The sequence below is a fragment of the Peromyscus leucopus genome, chromosome 14 (genome assembly GCF_004664715.2).
Source record: "Peromyscus leucopus breed LL Stock chromosome 14, UCI_PerLeu_2.1, whole genome shotgun sequence".
NCBI lineage: Eukaryota > Metazoa > Chordata > Mammalia > Rodentia > Cricetidae > Peromyscus > Peromyscus leucopus.
In genome coordinates, this window is record NC_051075.1 from 46,309,757 (window position 1) to 46,334,097 (window position 24,341).

The 24,341-nt window shown below is 33.3% G+C and overlaps 1 protein-coding gene across 14 annotated transcripts in view; it reads left to right on the forward strand.

Annotated features, from left to right (window-relative positions):
- The window catches only part of Gphn (gephyrin), a 410,602-nt gene that overhangs the window by 229,660 nt on the left and 156,601 nt on the right, over positions 1 to 24,341 (forward strand). For 7 of the 14 annotated variants that reach the window (XM_028876082.2, XM_028876085.2, XM_028876088.2 and 4 more), the window contains one exon: positions 6,378 to 6,434. The exons of 4 other annotated variants lie outside the window; for them this stretch is intronic. In XM_028876082.2, the coding sequence (XP_028731915.1) occupies positions 6,378 to 6,434 (57 nt within the window). Of the gene's footprint in view, positions 1 to 6,377; positions 6,435 to 8,464; positions 8,537 to 16,172; positions 16,215 to 24,341 lie in introns of all 14 variants that reach the window. 3 more of the 14 variants (XM_028876083.2, XM_028876092.1, XM_037210656.1) reach the window with 2 other exon arrangements.

Below are 24,341 nucleotides of genomic sequence, written 5' to 3' on the forward strand. Positions count from 1 at the left end.
TTTCTTATAGCATTCAAGCGTTCTCTATCCCACAGTTCCAAGCCCTCCCGCCGTGCTGCCTCCTGCAATGGTTCCAAATTCAGACAAACGACATGGCCACATCTTTCACAGCAGTGACCTCCCATCCCCAGTACCAAACACCTGATAGAAGCCATTTAACAGACAGAGGGTTTGTTCTGACTCATAGTATAAAGGAATGCAATCCGTCATGATTGGCAAGGCATGGTGGCTGGGAAGCCATCAACGGTAAGCCCAGCATAGTGGATCTGTAAACAAAGAACTTGGGCCAGAAACAGGGTTGAACTCTGGCCCTCGAGGACTGCTTCGTAACTCACCACCCTGAAACAGGAGGTTTCGAATCAGATTTGACATCTGCAAAGATATATTTTTTTAAAAAGCAGAAATCATTGGGCATAGAACTGACAGCTTTATAGTTAGACAAACTATAAATGTCATTGTCTCCTTTTTTTTTTACTTTAAAGAAGGAATGTATGACAGTTATTGTGGCCCATACCCAAATTCCCAATATTTGGGAGACAAATACATGAGTATCCTGAGTTTGAGACCAGCCTGAACTATATAATGAATTCCAGTACAGCTACCTAGTTCCTGGCCTTGCATGGTAAGACTGTCTCTGTAAACAAGCAAATAAACAAAGTAATATGCAAGTTCACATTGGAAAATAGGACATTTGTAGAGTGAGTAGAAAATTTCTTAATAAAGAAAAATGAAAAAAATCAAAAGAAAATAGAACATTGATACAGAAATCATTCTTATAAAATTTCCTTTATAAGAAAAATACTGTTGCTGGGAGTGTCTTTGATCCCAGAAGTCACAGGCAGAGGCAGATGGATCTCTGAGTTCAAGGACAGACTGGTATACATCAAAATACATCAAAAGTCAAGGCTACATAGTGAGACCTTGTCTCAAAAAAAGAAAGAGAGGGAGAAAGGAAGGAAGAGAGGTACAAAGAAAGGAAGGTAGGAAGGAAATTGTGAAAGTTTGCTATGTATCATTCTATAAATTTTCTTCCTGTACATTCAGATATCCTATCATAATGTACAGGTATTAAGAGCACAATTTCTGGAATCTGACATACATGACAAGTGGCCAATATCAACTCTCGCATGTCACTTTGAAAGGAAGAACATCTAAAGGAGTTTGTACTTTTATGTAGTGGAGCCTTTAATGGGTGAGGTCTTGACCTCACAGCATCTTTCCTGGTATCATAGTGCCAGATTTTTTTTTCCAGAGTGTAACACAATTGGACTCTAGCACAGTTAGTTATCCATAGTCGTGTGTATCACCTTCAGAAATTAGTTATTCTCTGCAACCTTTATAATATATAAAATGAATCTCTAATGATATTTGCCTCATAAGGTTGTTTTAAGAATGAACTTTAAAACTGATTATAAAATCCTTAGCACAGTGTTTGAAATATATTGACTGTTAGTAATAAACTATAGCATGTACTTCACCTAGTAATGTGAACATTTTTCTGTCATAAACACCTTATGATACATATTTTGTATAATTTTTATTATTAGTTCATATTTTAAATAATATATTTTTACCAGTCTCTACTTTTGATATTTTATTTGTTTTTTTATTTTCTGGTTATATAAAAAATGTTGTGGGTGATCTCCTTAAAGTTGTTTTGTAGATTTCTCTTAATGTAATTTAGGAACTTGAGTTAGTTCTAGGTTTATTAAAATATATGCAGAACCTTTAAACATGATCCTAATAATTCACATTGATACCCAGAACAGTTCATTACATCTTTATGAATTGAGTTTAATGAAATGTTAGAAAAGCTGTTTATTTTGCATTTGCATTTTACTGAGTCATAGACAGCATTTAAAAATTTGGACTCAAAGTTTTTGAAAAGATAACATTGAATATGTGAAATTATTGCACTAAGACACCAAATATTGAAAATAAGTCCTAGCATGCAACTTTATAACTCTCTAAGAACTAATAGAGTTCAGTTTCTATATCTGTAACATGAAGATTTTAAATTGGATTTCCTTTTCAGGTCCTGCTCATTGATTGATCACATTCCTTTGGCCTAGTTCTTATTCCAACTGAATATATGTTAATACTCTTTTAGTTCTTCTTAATTTCCAATCAGTATAGTGAAACTTGGGTTTATTTACTTAAACTTTGTACTCTATACTAATAATAAAATTTGAGATTACCAACTGAAAATATATTTACATCACTTAAGATCTTTTTCATTTAGGTTAAGTTTGTGGCTGTTTAATGGAATTTTAATTCTCTCGGACCCCCTAGAATTTTGTGCAAATTGGAAGATAACGAAATGAAATATAAAATAAATAATAAAATTGCAAATGAAAAATTTTATCTTCAGAAAATATCTTTGACTCCTAATGTATTTTAAAAACATTCCTTTGATATATAAATACTGTAAAAAATGGTTCCATAAAATTAGACATTGTGGCACATGCATATTGTCAGAAAACTTAGAATTAAAAATGGCCTGTGAAGCGTTAATATTGCAATTCAGTCTGAATCAATGCCAGGTCCCACTTGTGATTTTAATATAGTATATCTCAATGAAACCATTCTTAAAACTTCATATTACAAAATGATAGAAATCTAAAATTAGATATTTTCTGACCCAAATTTCAGAATTATCAACTCTTCATTCTATTTTTATTGAAGAGGAAACACAGATTGAGAAATCCAGTCAGTGACAATTTTAGTGCACGTCATGTATCAGTCATCACATTATAAGCTGCAGATACAGCGATAATGCCACTGATTTGAAAGTAAAATTTTCACAACAAATCTGTTTAATAGTTTGCTAGACCCCTTCTAATCATGCAAAAGAAAATAAGGTGATTGAAAATCAAGACAAGGCATTTCAAAAAACAAATTCATGCAGTAAAGACACATGAAAAAAAAGCATATCCTTACTAGAATTCTTCCAAAAACTTGAAACAACACAAATATTGCCATCAGGTTTATTACTGTTTTAAATTATTGTCTTTGGTATACTATAATAGCAGTGCCATGAGAACATAAAATGTAGTGTCTGTATAACATGTACAGAAAAAGTCAGAGGGGGAAAAGAGAAAGAACCCAAAAGTTTTGATTTAACTAATAATCTCATTCCTAGAAATTTACAAAAAAAAAAAAAAATTATCAGAGGGGCCAGATTGAACAGCTATAACCCAAAAAACGGAAGTCTAAAATACAAAAAAAAAAAATCAAGAGTACTTTATGTGATTGACATACCATTAAGTTTCAGATTTCAGAGCATTTTGAATTTCAAGATGAGAGATATTTAACCAATTGTGTGTGCAGATGTTCAATACTCTAAAAATCTCCAAACTTTTAAGTACTTCTGTTTCCAAGCATAATGTTTAGTCAACCTCTATAAACATTGTACAGTTTAACCTCTTGCAAGAAGAATTGGCCTCATAGAAAAATAGAATAAAAGTAGCTAACAAGGTGAGACCCTTACTGTTATGATGAAAAGTAAATTCCTGATGCTACTGTGCTGTGATTTCTGTTTCTCATTAAAAGATAAATATTTGAACTAATTAAAAAATGTCTTTCATACTGATCTTTTGAAATTGACCATTAAAATTTGACTAGAATAAATTAGAACATTTATTGATTTCATGCTGAAGAGGCCACTCACTCAGAAAAGCATTATGTCTTGGAAGCATGAGGACCTGAGTTTGATCCCCATATCTCAAGTTTAAAAACAGAAAAAAGTCAAGGCTTTGTTGTATACACTTGAAATCACATTTCTGGAATGACATTGACATTTAGGTCTCTTGGATTTCTTGGGCAGCCAGACTACTCTACCTGGTGATTTTCAGGGCAATGGAAGACTGTCTCAAAACAAAAAAATGTATGGCACCTGGGGAACAGCACCTGTAGTTGTCCTGTGGCGTTCACATACTCCCATGCACACACAAATATGCATGCACATGCAGTTTACTTTTCCCTGTTTGAATTGTTTCATCATATTATTTCTGTTTCAGGAGTCACAAAAAAATATTCACATGAAACTTAAATTGCAAGCACTTCTTTGAGAACTGTGTTAATTTTCTAATGGCCTTTTACCATAGTAACTTCAAAGACTGTTACTGTGAAATTGATATCAAGCATTGATAACTTCCTTTCCAAAGTCTCTATTTATTAATGGGGGGAAAGTCCATAAATTTGAAAGAGAGCAAGGAAGGTTATATGGGAGGGTCTTGAGGAAGTAGGAAGAGAGAGAAATGTTGTAATTATAGTATAATCTCAAAATAGAGGAAAAAATAAATACAAACAAAAATTATATATCATCTCTGTAATCTATCAAAATCTCCCCTATTCCCTGCTTAGCTTGCAATATCAGATGAGGCTGGGCAGGCAGACTACTAAGTTTCTGTTCTCACACTTGAATTTGTAATGAAACAATTTAGAAAGCATTTATATGATCTATAAAAATAGTAGAAGGTAAAATTTGTTCCATAAAGCCAGATGTCATGTCACATAACTATAATCCTAGCATTCAGGAGGTTGAGGCAGGAGGATTTCTAAGTTGAAAACTAGACTAGGCTATATAGCAGGTTCCAGCCCAGACTGGACTACACAGCAAGATTCTGTCTCAAATAAACAATCATATCATAAATGGAGAAATATATAGACATACATATATCCATCGTTTTATAAGCACTGTTTTTCAACCCTCTGTATTTCCAGGCCAATTAAGGGACTATAACCATAAACTTTTAACTAACAGTAATCAAGATCTACTGGAACCTTGAAGAAAACACCTCATGTTGTCTGACTTAATGTAATTTTAATATTTTTAGAGAAAAAAGAATGCAGAAAATTGTAATCACTTGCACTTGTAAATGTTTTTAGAAAGGAGTATAAGTCATTATGTTCTGTATTTTTATAGGAAACTACAAAGAGTATCTTTATAATCCAGGGGTTGTTCATTTCCATTTGACATGGAAAACAGCCTTTGGTATAAGATGTTCTTTGAGGTAAAAGAATGTAAATAAGAGAATTAGTAGATGTTGGGAACTGAAGTCATTCTCATTGGTCCTTCTATTCAATTATTTCTAAATTTGCCAATTCTCATTCACAAAGAAAAGTGAAAATTGATTATTATCTTTTTGCCAAAACAGCTCATGTTGAATAACTTGTAAAATCTTTTCATTTCAAATGTTTATATAATTCTTGTGTATAAAGAAGCTTATCAGTTTGTTTTGGGGTTGGGGGAGGTGTTTGTTCGTTTTTGTTTTTCAAAATAGAAATTTCATCTTCTCAGTACTTCCCAGTAATTTATATATGGTATTCTGAGACATCTTAACAGGAATCTCTACCCTGCTTCCAGGGAATAAAACTTGTAATATAATCAGGTATATTACTTTCCTGAGGACGTTAACACCAGAGGTTTGTCATCATGCACCTCATGCTATCTGCCAACACGGGAATGAGCCTCACAGTTAACTTGATCCATGCTGATTAGAAGTGAGACAACCTCCAAGTGAAGTACAGCATTGAGTGTAAAATCACTTGGTCTGAATCTTGCTTACAAGGAGAGAGTGAGTGTGTGAGAGAGAGAAAATAGAGGGGGAGGGAGAGAGGGAGGGTGTGTGTATCCCTTGTAACTCAGGATGGCCTTGAATTTGAGATTGTCCTGCTTACCCCTACCTCACTAGAACTAGGATTATATGTACACACCACCACACCAGGCTTTATTTCCCCTATTTTATCTGAAAGAAAAAATCAGATGAAATAAGAAACGGCTTTGAAGGAGTTACTATATCTAGCATTGGTCTGGCATTAAAATTTTCTGATTGGCAGCATTATTGTTTAATTGGGAATCATAATGACAGCTGAACAACCTCCGTGCTTGAATTGGCAAGCAGAGGAACCTCACTGTCACCAGTAAGAATGATGCTTGTTGGGATTGATCTCTCCGCTTAAAGAACACTCATGTTTCTTGTCATACCATTGATGTTTTCTGATATTACAATAGAATAGACATTTAAACACTGAAAGAGAAAACATGCATAGGTATATTTGTAATTCTTTGTTTTTTGTAAGCTAAATGCAAATGTAACACTACTCCAGATACTGCTTCATCAGAAGTCCCCAAGATAACCAAAAGTAAGTGCCAATTTCCTCCTCTCAGGAATAGTGCCGTACCAGAAAACTGAATTCTAGAGATCTATTTGCAGAGCATGTCATATAGCATCTGGGTTAGTTAACTCCTTGATCTTATAATAGGAGCCTAAGTCAATTAATGAATTGCATGTACTGCTTACTAATGTGTAGAAAAAAATTTAAGTTCACTTTTTCTTTATTCTGTCTTTTTTACCCATCTTCCCTCATTGTAGCAAATTAGACGGCCGGATGAAAGCAAAGGAGTTGCTAGTAGAGTTGGATCCCTCAAAGTAAATATGTTTCTAACATTTTTTGGCAAGATTTTGTCTATAGCCTACACTTCCTTTTTGGAGGGTGGAGGGAGGAAGCGGGCTTTTTCCATTTTTCACCATCCCATTTTTTATTTTAATATTTTTATTGGCTGTTGGGTCATATTATTTTTTGTTTTGTTTTCAGCTACATATAGAGCAACCAGCTGAAGGCAAGCTGCCAAATAACTAGCTTTGAAAGGCACCATAAACAAGCAAGGGCAACTGCCTCATTACATGTGCCTGCGATTTGGGGCTCTAGAGTAAACCGTTCCTCTGACTGATGTCACCAGTTATGTGTTAAAATTCCTCTTAAACAGAATTAATACATTTTCAGAATGTCACCTCCCCTTTTAACCTGTCTTATAAAAAAAAAACATTGAATTTTATTTTAGTGTCATTACCAGCTTAATTCATTCCAGAATAAAAATTATCATGAGTTAATAACATAAATTTAATAGGCATCATGTTAAGAACTAGGAAGAAATGCTTTATGATGCCAGTATAGTGGACCCATTTACTACTTTTAGTGTTAAAGGACTCTTAGTACTTTTGCTTTTTTTAACATTTAAAAGTTGTAACATTAGACAAAACCATGTATATCTAAATATTTGCCCACTTTGTACATAATCTTCTAATATACAATTAAGGTTTCTGATCCTATTTGTTAATGGCTAAATGTCACCTGGTTGATATATATTGGGCACTTGATACTCTTATCATTTTTAATCACAATTGAAAGGTTAAAAAAAATTAATCACTGACTACTTTTAATGATGCCACATAAATACAAGTTAGAAAAATGTTAACTATAAAAATAGGCACAATTAAAGTTAACCATTGTTTTATATCTCAATCCCAAATATCTTCACAGCAGTAACAACTATTAAAGTAGTCAAAATGCCAGATAATTCAGTACACTGAGATGTCATAAAATTCACTAACTATATTAAAGCCTAATTACCTCAGTCATTCCAAATTTTTCCATAGCTCCAATTTACTTCCATTTAACAGTTTTTAAAAAGTCAAATTTCTGTACTCTTTCCTCCCCCTTGATTCTTCTGCCTTCTTAGTTTTATCTTTTTGTTGTTTGTGAGTATGTGCAAACATGAACGCACATGGATGAACCTGTGTTTGTATGTCTGTGTTCTTTATTAAGAAAAGCCATCCTCTCTGTTCCTTAACATTGCCTCATAGTAGATAAATAGCTTTTACATTTAAAAGTTACCTCTGTAAAGGATGGGACATGATGATGTTTGCCTGTTTCAGGAATTAGGAAGCTTAGCATTTTTCTGAATAAAATGTAGCATTCTTCACTATATCATACTTTACCTTTGTCTTAAAGAGACAGTAAGTCTATTATAGTTTACACTGTTGATTAGGACACAGATTCAGCTAAGAAGATACAATACAATATAAAGTTCTAGAAGTAACTGATAGTGAACTGAACTTAAAAATGGCATATATAACTGTAGTACCTGATATAAATTAATTGCATGTATGAATGAATGTGTGTGTAACAGAAGTTCAGTTCTGAGATATATATATAACTTAAAGTTATATTGTATGTATCATTAAAAGTTTTGATACATGCTTTAGAATAAAACACTCATTTTATAGTTCAGTCAGCTTGTTTCAATATGGATGCAGCCTTAGCTTGAACAGTGTGCTTGGGAAAAAGGCAAATTCTCTGGTCTTTAAATATATTTATGCTATGTATCTACAAGTAGAAAAATCTTAGAATGAATCTCTGGGACATTATAAAAATAGTTGTAATATTTACTTAACTATTTTTGGTGGAAAATATGTGTTTGAACAAAATAAAATGTTGGCTTCCTAGTCACAAGTTTATTGAAACTGTTATATTCTTATGTTATAGAAAAATCTGTGGTATTTTAAAATGTTTGCCAAAGGCAGTGAGAAATGTATAATGCTATGATCTTATTTTTAAAAGGAAAAATGAAAAGAAAACAAGTTACCTTTTCAGTTACTGTTCTGACATTTTAATGTAGTTCCATCAAAAGCTGGAGGAGCTGAGTGGTCACCTAGACATCAATGTGACAGGGTGCTCTCTCAGAGGAGCTGTATGAATTTACTTGTTTCCCTCTGAAATTTTCTGCTGATGGGTATTCCAAAATCTGACTGGTTTGTCCTCTCATCTCTAACTTTCCTGCTTCCTGTCTCTTACCGCTTTTTCTTTTTTAGCTGTGGCTTTATTCTCAAGTCTATAAAATAAAGATTAAATTGGACCAGTAAGCCAAACAACTAACATTATAGTTGATTTAATAACACTTTGACCCTGATACAAATTAAGAACTTTTCAAAATCAGTACAAACATAATGATATAATTTTTAAAGACCTCTTTGTGTGACATCTGTTATCACTTATCCAGTTGACTGTGTATTTTGCCTATTATTGAATGTGTTAGCAAGATTATAAATTATTGACCAGAGTAAAGACATATGATTCAATTTTAGTTTGCAAGGACAATTATGAATTTTAAATGGTCATAGATAGTCTGACCAGTAGATACACATGTTCAGAGTCAGAGTTAGTAGACTTTTCTAAACTTAAATACCTTTGGAATAATTATGTCATATTTTGATTAAAAAGAAATTTAGCAGCAAGCAGCTTTACCAAGAATGGTTTCTTGTAACATCTTCTAAATGCTTAAGTACAGGCCCATATATACAAGACATCTTTTGAAAGAGAATGCCAATGTAGAGGGACTCAACATCATATGTGCCTCATATAGCCAGTAACTAGCAACTATTTTTAAAACATAATTCAAAGTTTTAGAATATTTAGCTTCTCCTCTAAGTGCATCTTTTCAATAGGTAGTCATTTCCAAAACAAATATATAAATATGACAATAAAATTAAATTATTATTCTAAATAACTTATGCTTACCTCCCATTGCTAGGGCTTCTAAAACAGTTTCTAGGAATCTAGCTCCTGGATTTATTTCTCCTGAAATTGTTGCCTTTCATTTAATTCATACTGCTATATTTATTTCATCATGAAAACAGAGTAAAAGTTAATTGTCTTTTATTTCAGCTTATTTTTAATAGTATTCTATATATTATATGTATGTATATTACATTTATGATTATTAAAAATTTTACTAATATCAGTCATTAACTCTTGAAAACTAAACAGAAAGAAATTAATAGAATGTCTCGTTGTTCTACTTCTTTCTTTGAGCAAGACCTTCTTTTCTATGTATATGATTACAGTTAGAAAAATCTACACGAGGCTAGAGAGATGGCTCAGAGGTTAAGAGCACTGGCTTTTCTTCCAGAGGTCCTGAATTCAATTCCCAGCACCCACATGGTAGCTCACAACCATCAATAATGAAATCTGGTGCCCTCTTCTGGCCTGCAGAGATATGTGCAGACAGATCACTGTATACATAATAAATGAATAAATCTTTAAAAAAAAAAAAAGAAAAGAAAAGAAAAATCGTCTACAGTCACTCCTAGAAGCCAAAACACTGTCACTCGTATAAAAATGTCAATATAAATTTTATGACCAAACCAATCTGAACATCACTGAATACTATTATAGAAAACCATAAGAAATATACTATATATTATTAATAAAATAATAATAAATGTATTGATAAATAATATATATGGTGTCATATTCTTTCCATATCAATCTTGAGAAATATTTTTTTCAACCAAACTAAAACTAGAAAGTTGAAATTTGCTAAAAGTCTATGTGCTAAGGAGGTAATTAAAAGAATTGGATTAAATTAAAAATTTGGTACCTTCCAAATTGTTTTATCTCATGTCAGTTCTTACTTCCTATTTTCAATATTACACTGCTACATAATAATTAATCTTACTAACTTCATTTCTTGTTGATTTTACTTAAAAACACATTGTCTTGATTACCTATTTTGTTAAGTATAGGCTATATTATTTGAAAGATCTTATAAACTACCAGATAATTTTTTAAAGATAAAGAACTATTAAATTGCAGTTGCCTGATGAATAAATCATTGGCCTCTTAAAAAACTATTAAAAAGCAAATATTATCTTTGCTAGTGAAGTTAATTCAATGAATAAAACATGCAGACAAAATCTTTAGCTGAGTATTCTGTTCTGTGCCTACCCTTCAATACCTATTGTCTATGCACATGATAAAATTTGCTTTGCAAATAAAAAATTGTTGATTAAAGCAAAACCAATATGTCAGCATCAGAAGGGCGGTTTTTTACATGCCTTTAATCCCAGAACTTGGGAGGCAGAGCCAGGTGATCTCCGTGAGTTCAAGGCCAGCCTGGTCTACAGAGCAAGATTCTGGACAGGCACCGAAACAACACAGAGAAACCCTATCTCGGGGGAAAATGTCAGCATCAGACAAAGTTAAACAGATTTTGGGTCTAAACTGAAATAAATTGGCAAAGACCATTCCATTTTATGAAAATTTATTGCAAGTGTTCATAAGAATATAGTTTAATTCACTGAAAGCTTTTAATTCATTGAAATACATGAGGAATATTTCAGTAAGTTGAAAAATTAAAGATCTTTGTTTCCAGTTATATATTTACTTGGTACCTGAAAAGTTGGTGACATATATGTCAGAAGTATAGGTTATGGATATAATTAAATCATTGATATTCCAATTGTCATGACACATACAGTATTTATTTTACACAAAGGGCAGACCCACCATATGAAGCCTGGAATTTTGTGAGTGGTCCTGAATTTTATTTATCTTTTAGGTGAATGTTCTTCATCCTCCATTATGTTGGCCCTTCCTTAGAGAGGCAAAATGGATTGTTAGTCCATTGAACAAAGCAATAACATTACAAACCCTAACATGGGTTTCTCACAATTGTGATAGGACAACTATTACTAATATGTAACCAAAGCTTTCCTAATTAAGTCATTGCAAAATATGCTACATACCCTTAGATTTATAATGTATTGAGAATAATGACCATAAAATAAAACCACATAAGGAAAAAATAATTTCCCATTTAATCAATGCATAAACCTAGTATGGACAATATTAAAAGGAATCCAAGATTGAACATCACTACAGATAGTGTGTTTTGGTTTGGTTTGGTTTTTTTTTTTGGTTTGTTTATTTGATTTGGTTTTGGTTTTTCTTAGACAGGGTTTTTCTTAGACAGGGTTTTTCTATATAGCTCTGGCTATCCTGGAACTCACTCTGTAGACTAGGCTGGCCTCAAACTCACAGAAATCTGCCTGCCTCTGCCACCTGAGTACTGGGACAAAGATGTATGCCACCATGACCCAGCCAAACAGTTTTACAAATAGAAAAAACAGATAAAACAACCAAAAGCTATGCTTTGTACTTATGTAATATAAATCAAGCTAAATTTACTCTGAACTTACTTTGTTGAAGAGCAATCAGAACAAGAAGAATATGAAAGTATTTAGAAAGAATATTAGATACATGGTTATGGAATAAAAATATGAAAAAAACAAGAAAAGAAAAGGAATAAAAATATCCATCATCCAGAATTATGTTTTTATATAGTATATATTCTGTATAGGATCATGATAAATTTATGTTCAACTAGATTTGTTCATTTTAAGGTTTTGGAAAACAGTAACAGGGAATATGACTCATAAAGATTATTAGAATATAAATTAAACTAAGATAAAGATAATAAAAATAACGGAGTATAATAATTCACAGTAATTGCTTCCCATGGTGATGTAAGTAAAGGAATGATATTTAAAGTGAAAAAACTCAGTCAAGGTACAAGGATGTCACTAAAAGTGAACCAGAATTAAATCATAAAGAAGTAAACTTTTTAAATAGTGGTGTTTGAATGTTTAGGAATCTAATGTCTTGCATTCTAAAATAGAGCTGGTATTAAATATAAGTGATGAATTGGATTTCTGTATTTTCTTGAGGTCTTTTACTGAGGTATTTCCATTCCAGCCTTAGTTCTGAATTACTTTATTATATTTTTTATAAAATAGTATCTATTATCATTGGGAGATTTTGTACTTATATATTCATTGAGTTCTGTGATTCACAGCCTGGCAAACTACATTCTGTGGGTCAAATTCTACTTTTTTATAGGACCACACACTACAGATTTTATTTTTAAATGTGGGGGATAGACTAACATTTCATGTGAAAATTATATGAGTAAATATGTTCTAAAATAAGTATTTATTGAAATGGCTATTCATCTGAATATGGTCTTCAATTGTTGAGCTACAGCAGAGCTTTAAGGGGTTGAAGTGCAGATTATGTGACTCAGAAGAACTAAAATGTTTGCTCTTGGACATTTTCCATCCAAACTCTGCCGAGTCCTCCTGTAAGTGGCTGTTTGCATAAACACAGTATGTCTGTAATATAATGCTTTTACCTTAGAGTTGAGAAAAGAAGAGCTGTTTAATTTTTGAAAGAATGATTTCAGATTATGTGCATGGAAACACATTAAAAGATATGTAACCAAGCCGGACAGTGGTGGCACACGCCTTTAATCCCAGCACTCAGGAGGCAGAGGCAAACGGATCTCTGTGAGTTTGAGGCTGGCCAGGGCTACAGAGTGAGTTCCAGGAAAAGCACGAAGCTATACAGAGAAACCCTGTCTTGAAAAAAAAAATTGTAACCAAATAAAAAATTTTAGACAAATCCAAACTGGGTTTCTCATAATTACTTTTAACTACATTTCCTTGGAATCAGATGCCTCTGGCCTTCGTAGATACCTGTACTTATGTGCACACACCCACACATGAACACATATACATAATTAAAAATAATTAAAAAATCATTTAAGAAAACAGTGTAACCTTATATGATCTATCATTATATTTTTGTTCTTAATTTTACATTATTTAATTACTCTCTCCACATATATCTAACACACTCACACACATATGCACACAGATAAGCCCACACACAGAATTACTGTTAAGCCTTCAAATATGGATACTCTCGTACAAAGTGTTGATTATAAATTTGTTTTGAGGGTGCACCTTATAAGAATTTGGAATGCGGGACTGGAGAGATGGCTCGGGGCTGGAGAAATGGCTCAGTGGTTAAGAGGACCGACTGCTCTTCCAGAGGTCCTGAGTTCAATTCCCAGCACCCACATGGTGGCTCACAACCATCTGTAAATGAGATCTGGTGCCCTCTTCTGGTGTGCAGGGACACATGCAGGCAGAATAATGTATACATAATAAATAAATAAATCTTAAAAAAAAAAAAAAAGAATTTGGAATGCAACTCTAAAGTTCATTCTTCTAAACTTTTAAAAAATATTTTAGAGTGTTTTGTTGTAAACATTGTGTTTTTATGTTTATTGCCTCATTATATCTTAGTAAAAATAACAAGATCGCCTTTTAGATTATATTGAGTTGACTATCTGTACTCACCTAAAATTTCATGTCTTTCAAAGGAAATTTAAATCAAATGAGACAGATACCGTGACATGATCAAGCAATACATTATTCTTTAATATGTAGCTCTTAGTAATATAAAAAGTGTCTGCATTGGATCTGTTAACTAATATTGAGCAGAGACACTGCTGGAGCATTAGTCCTTAGATGAGTAAGCAATCAGTAGATCTTTCTAATCAGACAATTTGTTTAGAGAGTTACTTTCTTCAGACACATTATTAGTGTCAGTGCTCATATAATACATTGTTTGAGCTGCCTGTGTCTCCTGTTTGATTAGCTGACATTTACATAAATTATAGTAAAATCCTATCTCTTGTATATGGCATCTTGGTAGATGGTCTATCATAAATATGGCCAGTCTTTAATAATGATGACAGTAGTTTAGTCTTAGGGATACTATCCAAAAATATCTAATTTTCACGTTTATTAGTTTTTTTTTATTTGAAAAACTTATTCCTGAAATTTCATTTGTAATGAAAATAAGAAAGCTCTAATTTATCCTATGCTTTAAATCAAAAGATAAAAACTTTAAATATTATAATGTCTAAAACATTTGAAAAAGAAGTGTCATATCTTTAAGATATTTAAAGTTCGTCATGGATTTGCCTCTCTCAAAACTGACTTTAAGCCAGGTAGTGGGGCACACACCTCTAATCACAGCACTCAGGAGGCAGAGGCAGGCAGATCTCTGAGTTGCAGGACAGACAGGGCTACACAGAGAAACCCCATCTTGGGGGGAAAAAATGACTTTAATCCAAAAATAAGATACTAATGATACCTCTGCTTGAGAAATAAGTTTTCCTTGTAACAGCAAATAGGAACTGGGTTAAAAAAAAAAAAAAAGGCAAGATTCTCAAACTGTTTTAAATAGAATAAATAAGTATGCAAAGCAAGATTTTCTTAGAACTATCATTTTGCTAAGGAGAATTTAGTGAACAAAGTTGAAAAGATGTTTCATTTCTTAATATACAAAGTTAACCATATTTTAGAAACTACCTCAAAGCATCAGTGACAATGGTAGTTTTATTCCAAATCAGTAAGATCTGAACTTAAAAGGTTCAAAAATTTACTTTAGTTTTTTTAATGATAGATGGAAAGAGTTCTTATATTCTTAATAACTACTTAATGAACGCTTACTGGGTTCTGCTGTTGTGGGTGCTAGAAATATGTTAAATAGCAGATCTGATAAGGTTGGTTCTGATTTGTCCTCTTGGTCATCCTTTCCAATTCCCTACTCTCTACTTTGTATTCTGAAACTTGACATAGAACTTGTGACTAGAAAATGCATTGGTAGCTGTTTCAGCTCACATGTCATAGTGAAAATTAGTGTAGGAGGAGGCAACAAAGTTTAGCATGTTAGCATCACAACCAAGAAATTGAGAGCAAGCCAGAGCATAAAGTTATGAAGGTCAGCCTGGAGTGACGATAGGGCTGCAGTGATCACTACTCCGGAGACTGAAGCAGGAGGGTCACTGGAGCTCAGTGATAGCCAGGGACAGGGCTGGGTCAGGGAAATCATGAAGGTTAAACACAGTTTTCAGGAGAAGAAAAAGTAATAAAATAGCTATTTTAAAAAGTTGGTGAGCTGTATTTGGTGGCACACACCTGAAATCCTAGCATGGCTGAAGAAGAAGGACTACATGTAGAAGCCAGCCTGGGCTACGTAGGCAGTTTCAGCCCAGCTGGAACCAGATAGCCAGACTCTATCTCCAAACACAGGGAGAGGGAGGAAAACACACGCACACACAGGAATCTTGAGTAAAAACAATGATTATAAATAAAAAATAAATGTGGAGAAAGGCCATATATATAAAAATAATATTTTATGGTATTGCTGTGATGTATTAAGAGAAAAGGGGATTGTTCATTAATACTAATAATCGCATAAGAGAAAGAATATCAGGTTACTTAAAGTGGACAGCTTTCCTGCCCTTTTTATAGAACAATATAAAGATGTACAGTAGATATACAACCCCATTAAGATCAGTGGGGCTCCTTAGGAAAAAATGTTTGGTATTCTGCTTTCTCCCTAATTGAGCATCTTCTCAGCATGTTCATACCACAACCTGTCTGAATAGGGGTATCATCTCTATATTTGTATGTTAGCAAATTGAGGGGTGGATTTTGAGGTTTCTTTGTTTTTTAATCATGAGGTTCTCTTTCAAATAACTTGAGTCTTAAGATGTGTCCCCTTGTCAGGTTGTTTTATTATTCATATGGCAAATTTGTTGGTGATGAAGCCATGTAAACCTTCTGAGACCCTTACTATTCTATCATTTCCTCTTTAACAGTGTTTTCTTTTCTCCACTGCAAAACCAGGCTCGGCTTCCGTCGTGCTCATCTACCTATAGTGTATCTGAGGTATATTTTGCACGTGTCTTTTTACATGGTCAATAACATGCTCGCACTCACCCCCCCTTTTTTTTTGCCTTAATTTATTTTGCCTTGCACTTTGCCCTTGGCTGAAAGGGATGAGGGTATCAGAGGGGAAAAGTCACCAGTTTTAGGGGAAATTTCTATCAAAATAACTTGGCTTCCGGTACTCATGTATCACACTGAAATAGCTAACACATAAATAGCCAACTTGAATGTTAATTATTAATACCTTATTCCATAATAATTTCCCTGAACAATGTAATTTATTTTTAAGCTTATATTGTCTAAACTAAAAGATTCTACTTTGAACATAGATGTGTTTGTTACTGATACTGAAGATTTTAATTCAGTTAGTGAGGATCCAGTCTCATTATCCAAACACAAAGGAAACCTTCCGGAAATGACTATTATAGGGGAAAAGTTTGAGGAAATTTTCATTTATGTATATTTAAAAATGAAAGATTTGTTCCCTCTTTAAAATCTTAAAAAAAAAAAAAAAAGGAAAGGAAAAAGAAAATACTTAGCTAGGTGGTGGGTACCTTTAATCCTAGCATTCAGAGTTGGAGGCAGGCGTGTCTTTGAGTTCAAGGCCAGGCTCAGCTTCAACTCAAATGAGTTACAGGACAGCCAGGACTATACAGAAAAACCATGTCTTGAAAACAAAAAGAAAAATAAGATTACATAGTTTCTATGTTACTTGTGTTTTTTCTTAAGGTTCTTACCATACAGAATATTATATTAATTATGAGAATCACACTCTTTTAATAAAAATATATAATATAAAATAGACATATTCTTGTCTTCTTAGGGTTTCATTTCCCCTTCCTGTTGTATTAAACAAAAGCATACTGGATTTTCTCATTTCTGTAAAGTAAACTTCCAATATATTATTGACATGCTTTGATTATATAATGGGCTAAGTCTGGATTCCAAAGTGGGAACAAGGTTGTTGAGCAGATGTAAAGAAAAAAATATGTGACTCTAAAGAAAAGGACATTAATAGCATGTGAAATTTAAAGTACCAGTTTTTATAGCTTATTTAACATATTTACTTTATGTACTTGCTATAACTATTTGCAGACCAGTATTGTCAATATAATTCTGATCACAAGAATATTATACATAGTACCATTCTTTTAAAAAAATGCCACTAGCTAAAAATAACAATTTGTTTGTACAGAAAAACAAATTAGCATTTTTAGATTTCAAATTTGAGAAAGTTTCAAAAAATATGTGATTAAATCCATATCCTAGTAATGTTAAATTTATTGGGTCAATAAAGTACAGCCATCCTGTTTAATTTTTACTTCCTAAGTTAGGACTGTCAATGACTTTTTTCTCTTATAACTGACTTTGTAGAGAGATCATTTTGTCAGTTATTTGCAAACCTGGTTATATTAAAAACATACTGGAATACAACAAAGCAAATTTAGATAACTCATTAAGATCTCAGGAAAAGTGCCATGAAAATAATTCAAAGCTTTGAAATTCCCAATAAGAAAGATTACAGAACAACTGAACTACAGGGCCATCTGTATTCTTCATTTGACTTTTCTTTGTCATTTTGGTATATTAATGAGCAAATAAAGCTTGAAACATAATGGTGACAGCTTTAGCATAAGCATATTGTGGCCTTGTATTGTGCCACTATCATCATAAGTGAGGTTTCACCAAAAGCTGAGGGAGTTTTAATCAAGATCTTCAAGCTATATAAAATACTTCTTATAAGTAAACATTCATGCCAATATCTATGGAAGATTCAGGCCCACAAAGTTAGCTTAGAAATGATGTACTTACTGAGGATCTTGGTTATTTGCTTCCATGAAGATGAAAAAAATTACTTTTCTCTTTGAAAAATCATTATGGAAAAGTAATTACTAAAAAACAGATTAACTATTTATGCTATCAACAAGGACTCTTTGAAAACATAGGTGTATGTCATCCTATCATTACATTTTTCTATAGGCCCTTTTCTTAACACCACAGGAATATGATTCCCGGTGTAACAAATATATAACACATTTCTTTCTACCACTTCATCTAGGCACTTCTCCATTTCTCATGAGAGGGTATAAGAAGGCTACCATTGGCATTATCTCCAATCACAGCCTACAGCATCCATCAGGGTATACTTTCTCTGTGACAGCATATGTGCAGGAGGTCTCTCTGGTTTGAATGTAGAACTGACTCTGGAGGCTTGTGTATGCAGCGCTCTTTGCTCCATGACATTCAGCTCTTACATGAAATCAGACTCCATGTGGGTTTGTTTTTCTTTCATTATGACATGTGGGTTCTCCTTAACTGTCAAAGTATGTTTCTCACTTGTCATTTGTGATAGGGTTTCTCTAGTCTTCTCTGCCATCCTTCTGTGGTCTCTCTAGGTTGTGTTTATATTCACTCCAATAATTTAAGAACAAATAGGGATCTAATGTTCATGATAATCACCTACACAAAAAATACCTTCTATAATTGTTTTCTTTAATCTAACGCTGGTAGCTGTTTCATAAACCTTAATTAAACTTTTAAGGAATGCTCTCATGTATCAATTTTTAAATGGAAGCCTCTTTTAGTACTACTGTAAACTGTAATGTTTATTTTAGAGCAGAACTGTATAAGTAGCCAAACCTTCCATCACTCAATATTACCTCACAATGAGATCATCTTCACTTTACCTCTTTTCTAACTCCTAATAAGGCACATTGGCTTTACCAGTTGTATATCACTATTTTGTATGCCATTCATAAGATTAAAATATTAAATGTTGCTCAAATGAACCTATCCCTGAGTTGTAAAGAACAAATTAATCCATAACCTCAGGTGGTTGAAGCTGCTCTACAAATATGACTCCATGGCCCTTTTGTTTACATTAAATAAATAAAATATACCCCAGAAAGGAAGAACTCACTTCCAAATTTCTGATACTCAAATTTTCAGCATTGTTTTTGTTGTTTTTACTTTTTTAAAGATTGCTTCAGAGCTGGAGAGATGCTCAACAATTAAGAGGACTTGCTACTCTTTCAGAGGACACAAGTTTTATTCTAAGCACCCATATTGGAATATTTAGACCACCTGCACTTCCAGCTCCAAGAAATCTGACACACTCTTCCGACACACACACACACACACACACACACACACACACACACACACACTCACAAAATAAATATTGCTTCAGAATTTCCTTATTTTAAACAAAAGCCAAATAAGCACTATTTTCTGGTAGAAATGAACTATTAAGAAACAGTAATATACCAGATGTGGTAGTTCACACCTTTAATACAGGAATTCAGAAGTTAAAGGGAAGTGGATCTCTGTGAGTTCAAGGCCAACCTAGTCTGCATAATGAGTTCTAAGACAGCCAGAGCTGCACAATAAGATGCTGTCCCAAAAAAAGAAAATAATGAAGTTGTATCATAAAAACACACAGTATCTAAAAATAAAATAAAGATAAACATTCAACTTATTATGCTTCTATAGTCCAATTGAACTCTTTAAAACCTTCTTTAATGTGCCAGATTTGTCCATAGCAAAGTTGATTTAGTTTGTTGGAGACTTTGAAGTTCAGTTATTTCTTTCTGTTGAGTAGACAAAGATTGAAATTTAATGATATGTCTATTTAATGTTTAAGAACTTTCAGCTGCTTAAATCGTAACTTGACAGTTGTCCTTTGAATTCTAACACATGTCCCAGAAAGCCAGTTATTGCAAAACTGTAGCCATAAAGTAAAGATCATATACTGTAAGTAGACAGCCTCAGATTTTTCTACTCTATAAAAATCTCACATGGAATACCTTTTTAATTGGGTCTGGTGAAATGACTCAGTATGTGAAAATATTTACTGTACAAACCTTATAACCTGACTAAAAGTCATCCTCTTACCGCCAACCATGCACGTGTGCACGCACAAACGCACGCGTGCACATACAAGGGTACATGGGGGTACACACACACACAATTACAAAAAATAAGATATTTTTAGAAGAAAAATCTTATAATTGATTTTTATTTACCCATGTGTTTTAGTTCAGTAGTCTATGGTATTTGGCTCTTTTAATTCTTAGGTGTATTATTTTTATTACATTTTTCCCCAGTAATAATGAAACTGGAGATAGTATAATATGCTGTGAAGGAATCTGTTAATAATATCTAACAATATCTTTTGAAAGTGCTAGGCATGATACTATAAAAGTTTTTTTGGTCTTGCCTCACTTATTGTTTCCATCATTTTAATTCACATTCTTAAAACATAGTTAAAATGAGCAAAATTACTTTGGCTTTAAACACTCAAATTGGTTTATCAATTTGAATCAAGGAAATCTGTAATCATTCATCAACTTAAAAGTAACCAAAGGAATTAGCAATCAGCTGGATAAGTCAGTGTTTTCTTTCCCTTTTCTTACTCTGAACATAAATACTTTATAGAGATTTTTAACTCCCTTTTGAATTTTTGGAAGTAAATTGATATTTATTAATTGTTTTCATCAAAGTAAGAAAAGTATGTACTTCAAATAACCAATAAACAAAGGTAAAGAGGAAATGCCTTTTTTTGGGGGGGTGGGGGGAACACTGGTGAGACAAGTAATGTACTCAACATGTCCTAAGAGACACTACAGAATATTTGAGAAATAAAGATGTGCATCAACAACTATATCAACTCTTCTGTGTTTCAGGGAAAGTTTTAATAAATGTAAAATCTGCTATAGTACCTAAACCTAGTAAGTATTAAGTAAACATACGTTTCTTTTTCTTCTCTAAAATAGATGGCCTAACCTAAGCCCTAATCATAATAGGTTTGAGTTATCAAAGCAAATAATTAGTTTCCCTAGGCATATCCCCTTTTTTCTCATGCCAGCTAATCTAGAGCCCTTCTATAACTACCCTTAGTTCTTTGACCAAAATAGCTACAAAGCCTACCTGTTACCTTCCAGATAATTCTGTAGGAGAATTCTATCTCTTCTTAGGAGCAGGGTTTTAAGGGCCTATAATTTAGTTAGGTAATATAAATTGATATTAGAGAAAGGGTCAGATGCAATTCACAGATCTTAGTAACCCTAGCAACTGGAAGGTTCTAAGAATGGTTGAAGCTGTCTTAACATATGAGGGAGAGTGATACTATCAGAGATAAGTGTCTCTGCTCCTCTTTTCAAACCCATACTTTGCCTAATTTATTTTTCTAATATTCTCTAGTACCAACTCTTCTCCATTTGAATAGGATATTGGACTATCCAGTTTTAATACTGAATGTTTTAGAAGAATCCTTCAGTCCTGGGCAAACCAGAACAATCAGCTGTTTACTCCCTGTTATTACTCCAATGAAGGTAAACCTTCTTATGTCTATGTTCCTTACTTCTTGGCTTTTTTGTATAATTTATAGTACCTGTCTGCCAGAAATGCCCTCCTCCACGTTATAGCTCAGGTTCATCTTCTTCCAGAAAGACTCATCTAACAACTTCTGTTTGACAGCCACTCAAGGGAATTTCACTTGTGCTTATAGTCTTGCCCTATATTACCTTTTCTTCTACAAATCTGGCTTTTTCTCTATTTTTTTTCCTGTTGGTGATCATCTTGATCTCCTAGACTGTCTTCACATGTGTCCACTATAGCAATATGTGGCACTACCCAATAATTCAGAGCAGAAACTTGAGAGTTATTTTTCGCCCATATGACTAATCAAAATCCAACAGATTGTCTCTTTTTTTCCCCCAGAACCTATACCTCATTCTTTAGAACTACCTTCAACGATGTATTTAGGTTTCTTGTTTGAATTGGTAGATTAGTCTCCCAAGTTAGCTCCCTTCCTATCTTTGTCTATTCTACAAAAAAATCCATCTTCACCTTGTTGGCTATAGTTAACATGTTAAATGTTGATGTGACCATACCATTCCTCTATTTAAAATCTGCCAATAGCTTCCATGACCTCTAGAAATTGCCCTCTATCCATCTGATCAGCCTTTCCTTTTATCACTCCTGTTCATAGACTAAACTTACCTTCAACCATACCTAAAAATTTCCCAGTTGCTAGGGTCCCTAACATCTATTGACCTACTTTTTATCCAACTAATGCCAACTTAATCTTACTTAACTAAACTATGCATCCTTTAAAATGTGCTCATAGGAATAGACTAAATTCTCCTATAGCTTTAAAAATGAATCATGGGCCAACAGCTTCATTTTGGACTTGTAGTATCCAAAACTAAGTATTTCTGTTACTCTAAGCAACACCCCTTCTGCCTCCCCCATCCCCCACCAAAAAAGCCTATTCAAACATTCCACCTCTCTGAAGCTTTTCCTGGTGATGTTCCCTATTCTAGCCATTTTTTTTTTTTTTACATATCCCTAGCTGTTTATACTACTTTCATCACTTTATTGTGTTCTGAGCTGCTAGAGATCAGGGCTGGCTCCTTTTCTGCTGCACCTGTTTCTAAATTTCAGATCATTTTAGGAAAAACAGGAGATGTGGTTTGAATGAATGTGACTTATTCCCTAACTTTATTTGTAATGCTATGCATTCCACTATCAAGTTATATAACTAGGTTAAGTAAAGGCATTACTTAACTTATTTTGGGTTGCTCCCATTCTTCATCCAGCATACAGTAAGAACTTAATAAACAGATTATGTCTGTATCATGAGTTTAAACAGTCCCAAATACCCTATTGCCTGTTAGTGTCAAATATCCCAAAGATTTACATTCATTTTTAATTCCCTATAGCATATGGTAATCTAGATGGCTAGTATGCCCATTGTGGGAGCAGGGGGATGGACCTAAAATAATAGCATATAATTATTTGTATCTTTTCAACCTTAATTCTTTTGGATGTTGTGGGAAGGGAGTCTCAGAAATTGTAGAACTGATCTTCCTACCCTTACACAAACCTGCACTAGCTGGCCAGCAGTTTAGATGGAAAGGAGGTTTGGCTAATACATACATGTCTACTTGCTTTTTTTAAGTTGTTCCTTGCAATTATTAAAAGAATTGACATCAGAAATTTTTTACTTCTCAGTGGAATGGTCATCATTGTGTTCTATTTCTTTATAACCACAGGTCAGCATTTTGTCTTCATTTCTCCTCCCTTTCTAAACTCATTATGTTCTCTATCAGGAAATAATACCAGTACATGTTTGTACAACTTCTGTAAATTCCAGAATTTTAAGTATGCTGAGCACCTCATGGTCATATTTTCTTGATCTGTACCTATAGATTTACTGGCAGCATGGGCTTACTATTACTTCTAGTACAAATTTTTTAGAATCCACAAAAGTATCTTTTTGATTTGTAGTAACATTTTTTGTTTGTTTATTTCATACAAGGTGTGCATTTGGGTACAATAAAATGTACAACCTAGATTTTAACTTCAGAAAGTAAAATTATTACTTTTTCCTAGTCACCTTTTTTATTTTCACAGCATTTTCTTCTAACCTAAGTGTATTAGTTACTTTTCTCATTGCTATGATAAAATACCTGTCTAAAATAACTTCAGGAAAGTAGGATTTATCAGGGCTGACCATTTGAGGCGATACAGTATGTCATAATAAGGAAGGTGTAACTGTAGAAACAACCTGCAGCTGTGGCATCAACTTGCTAACGTCTGGATTGATCACAAGCAGAAACTAGACCAGAAGAAGGGCCTTCCATATGTCTCAAGACCCTTTTCCCCAGTTAAGCCCAGTCTCTTAAAGGTTCCACAAACTTGCTAGCTGGGGACCAGGTGGCTGAATACTTGAGTCTGGAATAGGGGACATTTCATATTTAAACTATAGCATTAGTGGTTTTTGTTCATCAAAACCATGTAACACAGAAGTAATTTGTCTGGATATTTTCTTACATTCTTGGAAAGATGGTTCACTCTAGATTTGTAAAAGAAAATTTTAATCATCTCATACAATGAATGTGAGTGCATTTAGGGTTTAATTCTCTTCCATAATTGAGAAGATATAGAAAAATATTAAGCAGGTCCGTTATTAACAGCATTTATTATTTAAAGTCATGCCTTTTTTCTTTGGGAATTATCCTTATTGACTTTTTCTTCAGTGAGCTAAAGTCAAAATAGCCTAAGCTCACATGTATTTAAGATTTGAGCATGTGAAAGAGCCTGCATGTTTTTATTTCAGGG